The following is an 11,477-nucleotide window of genomic DNA, read 5'->3' on the forward strand; positions in this document are numbered from 1 at the left end:
GAGCGACAGTTTAACAATGTACTTCTACCTGTGTTTTCCGCGTGAACAGGTGGTAAATTACCAGGAAATGAAGTTGTGAGTGAGGATTACGATCATTTCCTCCCCAGAGGTTTTTTTTTAAAACTTGTTGTAATGACTACAGCAGCCATATTGCAAACCAGATACTACCGTAATTTAATTAGTCAAGTCCTGGGACACTGGTGCTTGTCTCTCACAGACCTTATTACTGGGTTTTCTTATTGTCTGGCAAATATGAAACAGGGAAAAAACATTCACTAATTAACAACTGTGAATCTATAACCACGTTTTGTTGACTGGAAGTACATTTTAAAATATTGTTTTTGTCTTATTATTATTATGCAGTGTGTGAATGTGTTTTTTAAATCACCATCTAGGCTTTACACTGCAAAGCATATGGATTATGTGAGATAGTCCCAAAATTAAAATTGTGTGATTGTTTCTATGTTTGTGTTTCAAACGTGGAAAGCGCATGTGTGATGTGTGGGATAGCTGAATGTATGTGTTAACACACGCCTGTAAGGTTGTTTCAACCAAAGGTGATTTGCATCAATTTTACGAGTGTAGTCTCAACACAAGGAGCTCCTTATGTTTCTCCGGGTTATCAGTTTGGCTCCAAAATTAGTTGGACCTCAAGGTTGATTAACACTTCATAGTGAGTTGTTGATTTAGGCCTAAAGTTTCAGTTTCCCCAATTGGACCCTAAGTCTCCATTAGGCAATATAAGGATATATGCCAATGACACACTGGAGTCAGGCTCATTTACTCTCTCACGGTCTCCTCTCAGCAAAACTACACCCCTGAGATGTGTGAAGCATATCTGTGACACGGTTTCCTTGTTTTTCTTACAGATTATCCCAGTGGAGAATTACCCCTCGGCTTCAACAATGGCTGTTTAAAACGTCCATAATTCTCAGCCTTCCAGTGACACCGTCTCCTCCCTTTCTCTCCTCTTGGTCTACACCCTCATTCTGTTTTAATTCCAATATATAGTTGTTCTGTTCTTTCACCTAGTCTCAGTCTCTGGTGCTTCCAGAAACTAGTCTGTCTTAATCACTTCCCCGTTACCTCATCTGAGTTCAGGCTGAAGGCTGTTTAATCCCTTACAATGGTTGCTGAGGTAGACTCTGTGTCTCAGGACGGCGGTGTGCGGCTAAAGCAGGAAATTTCCCTCCTCCATGGGGTTTGTCTGATCGTGGGAAATATGATAGGCTCCGGTATCTTCGTCTCACCTAAGGTAAGAGTCTCTGCTTTGTTCGTCCAATTGATTAATTTATTGGCCCTGATTTAAAAAAAAATAATAATAATAATAATTGTATTGTAAAAATAACATAGCTTCTTGCTCTTTGATTGTAAAATGCATACTAGTTTTAATTGTAAGTGAATTTAGTCATTCATGTTAAGGTTTTATATTTATTTTTAGTCTTTGTACCAGTTTAACTGAGAGCTTTCAAGGCAAACTTAACTTATTTTGAACCCCACCCACCAAACAATTTAGGCAATAAACCAGAAGTAAGACAACTCTATGTAATGAAAGTGTTTCTTGAAAGTGTACTTTCTTGTATATCTTATATTGTATGTCATATGCTCTGTATTCTCTGCTCTCATTTGTTGTCCTGCAGGGGGTTCTCATGTACACCGGCTCATTTGGCCTCTCCCTGGTAGTGTGGGCCATTGGCGGTGTATTTTCAGTGTTTGGAGCATTGTGCTATGCTGAGCTGGGTACTACCATCCGTAAATCGGGAGCCTCCTATGCCTACATCCTGGAGGCCTTTGGGGGTTTCTTGGCTTTTATACGGTATGTATTTATTTGACTCTTTCTCCCTGCAGACATTCCTTTAACATATTTTTCTGAAAACTTCACACAATAGAAACCCAGCACTTTTTCAATCCTATGTTCTTTTTTCAACAATACCAAACATAAAGTGTGGCTAACATGAGTTTTGGACCATATGGCATAATAAGTACAGGGTTCAGCACACTGTCGTCCTTTCTACCCTATGTCTGCGCCCTTTTTGACCGCTGTTAAGTACAGATGTGATTATCTCTCATAAATGAACTGCATTCCCAATTGTCATTTCTGACATTATTACCTGCCGTGTATTACAATTTTTTTTTTGCAAAAGTTCACATATACAGCACAGTATAGTATTTTCAGTTTCCCCAGCAATTGGTTGGTCTTATTGAGCAATATTGTCGCAAAACTATTTTCAAATGTGCGCAGAGAGTTCTGTAACTATCTCAATCTGTGTGTGCGTAATCAGATTTGTAAATGGATGTAGATTTAATGTGTATTCCCAAATCTGTATTCAGATTGGAAAGTGTATTGATGTGTAAATGTGTCGACAAATCTGCCAACTCGTACGTGAATTCGTAGACACGACTGTAAATGTGTACATTAATGTAATATTGGCTGAAAATGTCTGTGAATACAGTTTAACAAAAGATATGTTGTCTGTTACTTCTGTAGGCTGTGGACGTCCTTGTTGATAGTTGAGCCAGCTTGTCAGGCAGTGATAGCTCTGACCTTCTCCAACTACCTGGTCCAGCCCTTCTACCGCAGCTGTCCAGCCCCCTATGTAGCTGTCCGCCTCATCGCTGCTGGCATCATATGTAAGGCTCTCCATGTACTAAACACACTTGCATGCTCTATTTAACCTGTTGTGTATATATGTTTATATTAGTGGTGAAAGGGCGTGGGTGTGCTTGTGTTCGACATCTATGTCGTATAGTATAGAGGAGCGGTTGTGGTAAGAAGGTTTGTTCAGAACTGGGGGTGCCTCTGTTCATCCCTAACATAATACTGCTCTTCAAAGGCAATTTTAACCAACAACATAACTTCAAATGGCTCAGTGCACCAAATGGATGCAACACAACTGTTAGAATTGTACGGTTGTCTGTTAAGTCCAGTGCACTGAACTGTATCTGGCATGGGTTTCTTTTGCACCATGCACTGATGTTTCTTATGGCTGTTGCTCCTATGTGACTCCTGTTAAGTCAATGTACTGGTCCATGTTAAACCAGGCATGCTGCTTTTAATTAGATTACACACATTTTATGCTATGTCAACTTTTCCACACAAAGCTGCTACACTTAGTCTTTGTTGCCATTGCACTTCGAGGGATATGTGTGCAACTAAACTTAATACTTGTGGATTTCCTCTCAACTCTGCCTTAAATCTACTGTGCTCCCTTAGTAAATGACAACCCTAAATCTTTGTTATGCGTCTAGATAAAGGGCCCTTAAGAAGAATAATGTAAATGAAGCTGTTCAACCTAAATATCGATATGATTAGGGCTGGACGATAACGCCTGAAATGAAATCACATTAATTTTAAAATTTTAATTTTTTTCTCTCCCCCATTTAACAAACTAGGCCTACAAAGGAATTATTAACTTTCAGGAATCTTCACTTAAAAAAAACAAACATGTATTGTATCCCTAAAGAAAATGCACTGAAGTTCTCCTCTGACAAGGCACAAGGATGTGTTTTAGCATGTTTAATGTTTTTCCATAGCATACCTTACAGCTAGGGCCGCAACGCCCACAATGTTCTCATCTTACACATTTCTCTTTTTGGCTGCATGCTTCTATTTTGAAATGCTTGAATACATTAGTCGTGCTGCTACTTTCAGTTGACACAGACTTAAGACGAGAATGTTTCGCTATTTATTAACTGCTATTAACTTCTTTCTTTTTCTCTTATCAGGTCTGCTGACTTATGTGAACTGTATGAAAGTGAAATGGGGAGCTATTCTTCAGGTCATCTCCACCGTAGCTAAGGTCCTAGCTCTCATTGTTATCATCATTACTGGCCTGGTTAAGCTCGGACAAGGTAGGATTTCATCAATAATCTCTGTCTCCAACATAACTGCTCTGACTTGGCTAAAATTTGAAGGGATGAAGCCCCAGCACTTTAATGACAAACTTAAAGTGCTAGTCTGAGTTATATGGGGGTTCAGTGTCTTGCTCAGGGACACTTCAACATGTGAACTATGGGGAAACTGGGGATCGAACCGGCCACCCTGTGGTTGCAAGATGTCTCATTGAATCAGTTAATTGAATGCTGTAAAGTGTAAATCATTACATTTTTTAAATCAGCCAATATCAGTTTCTTAAACGGTGCGAAAGTAAATATTGTACCTGGTCTGCGCCAAGTTGAATATTAATTGTACAAATTCTAACCAATGCATAAAATGTTGACATTGCACCAGCTTACAAAGAAAACTATCCATATTAAATTTGATTTGTTATGAGTGAATTCATTCATTTTATTAGAGATTCACAGATTTGCAGTTTTCTTTCTGACCGATTCGGAGGAATAAGAACTATAATTGACAGCATACACAAATATTTTTGTAACTTTTAAAAATTGTATATTCATAATGAAATAACTTGAATTATTTGTTTTCCAAAACTGCAATAAGTTACAGGACCTTATTGTTTTCAAGGTATTTCTCAACGGCTTTTTTGGGACTTTCAAATTGGGAGTTTTATGTCTTCTTTACTCACACTAACAAAATTCCGCACAGATTCCATTAACATTATTGAAATTATCATTTCATGATTGTTTTTTATGTTTTGGATTGTGTTTCACACGTGTTATTGATGATTGACATCTATGTTTGTGTCTTTTTCTTTTACTACACTGCTTCTAGCACATATCCACTTATAGTGTATATAAATTGTGGGCTATTATACTAGTTATCTTAATATTACACTAAAAAACAATGATGGCATTGATGAAAGCAAAACATGCTCAAACATCTTTTTGTACTGGGCTAATGTAACAACCCTGTTGGTGTAGGTTTTGACCAGAACTTTGAGGACTCATTCAAAGGCTCCAAACTGAACCCCGGTGACATGGCCCTGGCCCTCTACTCGGCACTCTATTCCTACTCTGGCTGGGACACACTGAACTTCATCACTGAGGAGATCAAAAACCCAGAGAGGTACGGGGTCTGTTATTTCAGAACTGTTTTACAACAAGGGTGATGGATTTTCATTCCTGATGGCATTGCTTTTATTTCAGCCCATATTTTAACCTTAATCTGATTTAAAACTAAGTAATCTGAATTGTGAATTTCACACGACTGAGATCTTTGAGTTGATGAAATTCACTTTTCTCTTTTTTAGGAATCTGCCCTTGTCCATTGGCATTTCCATGCCCATTGTCACGGTGATCTACATCTTGACCAACGTCGCTTACTACGTCGTCATGGATGCAGACGCAGTGCTCACCAGTGACGCTGTCGCTGTGGTGAGTAAGTTGGTGTATTCTCTCTGTGTACTAAAGAAGCTGTATATGAGCAGGAACCAAAGCCGACAGTCTGACCGTGTGCATACTAATGGCTACCTATAAACTCTATTAGTAAATCATAGAACATCTGCTCAGCCTTGTAGGGACAGCAGGATTTGATCTTTGCTTCCTGTCTTCTGCTGTCATCTCTTGTCTGGCTGGCAGCCACGAGCTACTGTCTGGTTCAGTTCTCGCTTTTGGTTATCTGTGGCTGTAGGATCGAAATGATGGCAGGAACCTCATTTAGCTAAAGAGGTTAGCGCTCCACACAGGAACATGGGGACATGATGATGTGATTACAGTAACCTCACAAACCACATTTTTGGCCACAACTCAAGAATTCATGACCTTTTCTCACATGTCTAATAGTTTTACAATTATGATATCTTGGACAGACAGGGATGTAAATTGCAATTTGACTGTTTGATGAAGGCAAACAAACGGGAGGCGGTAATTCTAGTGAGTATTTATTGTGAAAAGGAATCCTCCTCACCAGGATATTCCTCGAGTGTTCAAGAATTGACAGAACAGGTTATATTACAGTTAAGGTTATTTATTTAGCAATTACACACATACATGGAATGCATACCTACAAGGCCTTGGACTCAGCTCCCCTGATGGTCTGCTCTGCATACAGTCTGCACACAGCCAGCACACCCCCAGAATGAGAGTGGGCCCCGTTCTCTAAGAACAATGGATATTTATCCCATTTCTGTGAGACTCCCCCTTATCTGACTTTCATATTTGTCTCAGTCTTAGTAGCGAAAAAGGGAGCTGAGTCCGTCTGTAATTCAGACATCTAGCTGACATCAGCAGCAAAGACAGTCTGTCTGTATCTAATCTGTTCAGCCAAGGTCAAGAGCGACTGAGAACTTGACCAGTTGTGGCTTCTCAGCTTCGCTCAGCTTTCGAGACACATTCTTTAGTATAAGTGGGACATGAAACTTTAGTCAAAGTAAGGCAGTACAACATATAAATCATTAAATTCTCTTCAATTGTTACTGATGTTTCTACTAGCCATGGGCCTCTCGATGATGTTGGAATTGTCAACGCTTGGGCTTAACACCTCAGCACTTAAAAAACTTGTTTGCTTCAAACATTTGAAATCGCATCCTAATTAAGAATCCTGATTGAAGACGCATATTCATTCAGCTTTAATAAAGCTTTTTTAAGTTTTCAGATATATAACCCTTATTTGCATCCAAGTGTATCAATGTTTATCTGATACACTTGTATGGCGATATATCAGTGTTGAGTTGTGCTTTTCGTAGCTTCCATGCTTTTCCACTGAATTTGTTGTTTTTTCACGATTATTACTGGAGCATTAATAAAGCACATGACAGAATACATTCATCAATATCAGGGGGGAAAGTAAGCATGGGTATTAAGTGCAGAGGACTTTGAGACGATCACCGCCTATGGCTGCTCAACCAGTCGGACCAACTGCCACCAAACTGCTGAGATTAAATCTTAGTAAAAAACAGTTAAGACCTGAGGCGACTCCATTACCCAGCCGTCTGCTGGCTGTCTGATGCCTGGTTGCAGAACAATAAGATGGATGAAATGGGACTGATTAGACCTGGCTCCATCGTGGCGTCCGAGATCAAGCTGCAGGACAGAGCGCAGGACTCTGGTGGGACGAGAGGAGATGGACTCTGTTAAGATGTCGGCTGTATTATCTGCCCAGAGAATGGTTTTGGTCGCTGCCGTTTGCATTCTTTATGCTGCAAATCTAGGAAATGCACTACAGCAATTCATCACAGTTTTTTGTTTTGTTTATCATGTCTGTCTTGTGCTGCAAATGGGCTACAACTGCATTTCGTGGTGCATGCCTGTTTCATAATGACAATAAATTATCCTTGAATGTTGGGTTTCACAGATTTAAATATCGTCACCTTCCTAAAATAATGGCCTATGTAATTTTTTGACAAATGATTTACTTGCCTAAATCATCTTCTCGTGATGCTGGCCACCTCTGTTAAAATCGCCTACATCCTCAGTTGAACAAATCATGCGATTCTACCCCATAGTATAACGGCCCATGTCAAGAGTGCTGCGTTCACACCAAAAGTTTTTTCATGACGTTTTCGCCATCCACCTTTGAAATAACCTCTAGTTGTGCTTTATACTGGGTGAGGAAGTCCCACAAACGTCGTAACATCAAACGCCTCGTGTCTGGGTTTATAATATTATCCGTAGTCGCACACAGCTCCGACTCCTTCAGGACGAGTGTCTGAATGAAGCCGCTTCCAGCGCTCCTTCAGGCGGACCAGCAGCAGTTTGATTCAGCAACTGCAAGGTGGTGACGGGCGGAGCATCTCAATGCTGATTGGCTTTCAAAAAACTCGGCGTCGGGCGAATTTAAGAGTTTAAATATTTCAACTCTTTCTTTTTCGCCTCATTCGCGCCTGGCGAAACATTTGTGTCTGTGCATTGACTTTACATGTAATCTACTCGCGCAAATATTTCGCAACTCTTTTGGTTTGAGGGCATTAGGCCATTTTATTTTGTCTAAGTCAAAAGACAATGTGACTTAGGCAATTTTACAAGCTTTTCAAGATGGCAATTAAGAATCTAGCATTTAAGCTAGCAATTTAGTTAGCATTTTTGTCAATGAAAATCTCACTCGAACATAATATTAGTAATCGTAACATAATTTGACCGGTATTACAGTATGCCTGTTGTGCAGTGTCTAGAGGCAGCTTGTGCACCCCTATTACATTTGGTCAAGTTTTTTTTTTGTGTTTTCTGAAAAACCTGAACAAATTACTTTTAGGAAGGTGACGATATGTAACATCAGCAAAATCAGCTTTTATTTGTGAACACTCAAATCATTTTAACATTGAGGGCCACTAATCTTACCAATATATTAATGTGAGCAGTAAGAAACGTTGTTGTCTCCTCAGACATTTGCAGATGAGGTGCTGGGCTGGGCTCGATGGCTGATCCCTCTGGCTGTGGCCATATCCTGCTATGGAGGCCTTAACTCCTCCATTATCGCCGCTTCTAGGTTAGTACATAAGGGCACATCTGACTGCAGATTTACCTTGCTACTCTACAAAATCCTACTTGTGCCTGTAATCTTTTGATTTTAAAAGTATCAGCAAAACTAAGAGCGAACATGATGACATGTTTTCAACATTTTGTTTCTCCTGCAGGTTGTTTTTTGTTGGTTCCAGAGAAGGCCACCTTCCCAATATGCTGTGCATGATCCACATTAAGCGTTTCACCCCAATTCCTGCGCTGCTTTTCAATGTAGGTTTAAAAATATTTGTGGGTTTTAGTATTGAACTGTGTGTATTTGGTTGTTTTCATGCCTGTCTCCCTGATGCTTGCTCATTACCAAACTCAAACCATCTTCTTTCCAGGGTGGCGTGTCTCTGATCTACCTGTCTGTGCCGGACGTTTTCCAGCTAATCAACTACTTTAGTTTCAACTACTGGTTGTTCATCGGCTTGTCAATAGCCAGCCAGATCTACCTGCGCATCAAAGCTCCTGATATGCACCGGCCTGTTAAGGTAAAACATTGATGAAGCTTGAATGCTGATGTGCATGGTTCAGGATCATATTGACTCTGACTTCCAAGAGCACATCACTTCCCCTCTCAGTGTGGCATGAAGTGAATGTGGCAGTGGCGGGCCCTGGATTTTCTACCTGCGCATTTCAGTGGATTAGCAAGCTAACAGCAAGCGCTAGTTGGCTTGCGAGCTAGCGCAGACCTGCTTTCCATTGCGCCTCGGGTAGCCAAGCAGGGTGAGATGCGCCGCGGGGAGGACAGCGGATCCAAGTGTTATACAGTGTCCACGGGGAAAGTATGCATAAAGTTATTCCTCTTCAAGTTTAAATGGCAGATCGCAACCAACTTGACTAGGTGCATACCTACTGTACCGGAGTGTGCAGATTTAGGTTGCTGCTGCTTGTCTGTAAGGAGTCACGGACAGAACCCCCCCCGAGCAGGCCGCCACGATGTAGTTTAACCGGCTTTTCTACCACAGAGAAACAGAGGTGAAATCGGATTGGACAAGAGCGTTAAACAGAGCGCTTAACCAGCTGCAAAGCCGCCTGCGTGCAGCCAGAAGCTGAGCAACAGCCCAGACAGGAGCTGAGCAATGAGAAAATAAGCTAATAGGGAACAATTATTATAATACATGTTTGTGAAAAACAATTAAATTATAAAAAAGATATAACTTTTAATTATATTTAAAAAAAATCAATTAAAGAATTACAAAATGTAATTATAACATGGCTATAAATTTGTGATTCTGGTTAGGCCAGCAGAGGAGGCTTAGCAGGCCCTGACGGCCCGCCACTGGAATGTGGCGTACACTTTTGGGTTGTGATTTTAATGAATTCAATAGTCCTCAGAACATTCCCTGCTTGCATACACATACTGTTTATTCATAGTACACACATTTTCCGAAAATGTGTGTCTAGCCTTGTGGTAGAAGAGGCTCCAGACACATAGAAAAGTAGAATATGGTGTGTCTTTCTCATTGCCTCCATCCTGTTAGAAAGACGTATGCTGGCTAAACAGGGCAGCCTTTGGCGTCTCTTAATAAGAATCAGAAACCGTTTATTTGCCAGGAATGTTTACACAAACGAGGAATATTTCATGGCGGAAGGTGCATAGCATTAGTCTTGAGATGTTAGACGAGAAAAAAAAACAATCAACGACAACAACAGTGCAATGGGTATTAAATTTAAGTATAGGCTTAAAGGCTTCCTGGTGATTTATCCATCACATCAATGACTAAATAAAACTAAATAAACAGTGTGTAAGAAGATGCAAAAAGCTGTGATCTGTCCTCTAAACGGATACGGTCAGAAAGATAACATACTACTGTATCTATTACTTAGCATTTTAGACCTGTATTTATGTTTGTTTACCTATCAACAGTGCTTCCTTTGCAGGCCGGACCACGCCCAGCAATTGCTTTGAGTTATGATGACAATGTTAAAAGCCTATGATGTTTCGAATCTAATCGCGTTGGTTATTCTAGTAATACTGGCTGAGCAATTTAAGGGCGATTAAAGCCACAATGTGGTTATAATGTTTGAGGTAGTGAAGAATGTGGTTATAATGTGTGTTAATGTCATTTTTTAATTTTCAACATTTCTTCTTCTTTTTGCTACCCCTTTTCCTTTTTTCTCATTCCACTTTCTTACAAACCCTTGTATGTCCTCCTTCCCCTGCAGCTCTCTTTGTTCTTCCCAATTGTCTACTGCTTGTGCAGCATATTCCTGGTTGTGGTTCCCCTCTACAGCGACACCATCAACTCTTTGGTGGGAATTGCAGTGGCGTTGTCTGGTGTACCAGTTTACTACATTTGCATCTACTTGCCACCCAGCTCCCGACCAGCCTTCTTCGGAAAAATGCTCGGTAAGAGGCTTCAACTGACACCAATGTGCATGTCATCGCAGTGGTGATGTCCTTAGCTGCCTTTTCAAAAACAAAATATTTTGCTAGGATTACTTTTTAATTTAGATGCATATTGTAGAATTAATGACTACATGCAAATTATACAAATATTCATGAATACCAACATGACCGGTTAATCCCAAGCAGCCGACTGGAGGGTGTGTTTGTGTATGAAAGGAGCAATGCCCTTTTCATAATTAAATTACATGCATTTGCACTAACGTAACAGTGAGAGAAAAGCCTGGCAGATGAGATGGATTTTTGAGACTGATATTGATGATTGGGACTTTAAAAAAAAATCTGAGTACCATTTATAAATGGGCTGATGGTAATTACTAACACATGAAATTAAACACATGAACAACAATGTTGATACAGATCTTTTAGATTTCTCTTTTTTTCTTAATTTTTAGTATGACCAGCATGCATAATGAGCATACAACATTTTAGAGTTGAACAATCCATCGGCCAGTGCTCTGGTGGAAAAATTACTGTTTCCAAATTATCTGAAACCTTATTTTGCATTTCTGTACTTTCATTGCTTGTTCGGTAGCATCAGCCGTCTAGAATAGGCCAATACATTCAAAGTCCAGGTACATAAGCTGTATAAAAATGTCCCTGTGCATGACTGTGGATGTTTGATGTTATTATGGATATCCTCTGAAAGTAGCTTACAAGTCTTACTGTAAGTTGCATGTAGACCAGCTACCGTTGGCACATGTAAAAACTCCTTGACTTAGTG

At 40.1% G+C, this 11,477-nt stretch overlaps 1 protein-coding gene across 1 annotated transcript in view; it reads left to right on the plus strand.

Annotated features, from left to right (window-relative positions):
• Positions 1 to 1,126: 1,126 nt before the first annotated feature.
• Positions 1,127 to 11,477, plus strand: part of LOC306749190 (Y+L amino acid transporter 2) — a gene marked incomplete at its 5' end in the record, with an annotated part of 11,115 nt that continues 764 nt past the window's right edge. The window contains 10 exons of the mRNA XM_079232451.1: positions 1,127 to 1,255; positions 1,641 to 1,816; positions 2,489 to 2,631; positions 3,727 to 3,852; positions 4,825 to 4,969; positions 5,154 to 5,277; positions 8,223 to 8,326; positions 8,475 to 8,571; positions 8,685 to 8,834; positions 10,513 to 10,696. Coding sequence (XP_079088577.1) covers positions 1,127 to 1,255; positions 1,641 to 1,816; positions 2,489 to 2,631; positions 3,727 to 3,852; positions 4,825 to 4,969; positions 5,154 to 5,277; positions 8,223 to 8,326; positions 8,475 to 8,571; positions 8,685 to 8,834; positions 10,513 to 10,696 — 1,378 coding nt within the window. The remainder of the gene's footprint in view (positions 1,256 to 1,640; positions 1,817 to 2,488; positions 2,632 to 3,726; positions 3,853 to 4,824; positions 4,970 to 5,153; positions 5,278 to 8,222; positions 8,327 to 8,474; positions 8,572 to 8,684; positions 8,835 to 10,512; positions 10,697 to 11,477) is intronic.

This window comes from Taurulus bubalis (genome assembly GCF_910589615.1).
Source record: "Taurulus bubalis genome assembly, chromosome: 16".
NCBI classification, from domain to species: Eukaryota; Metazoa; Chordata; class Actinopteri; order Perciformes; family Cottidae; genus Taurulus; species Taurulus bubalis.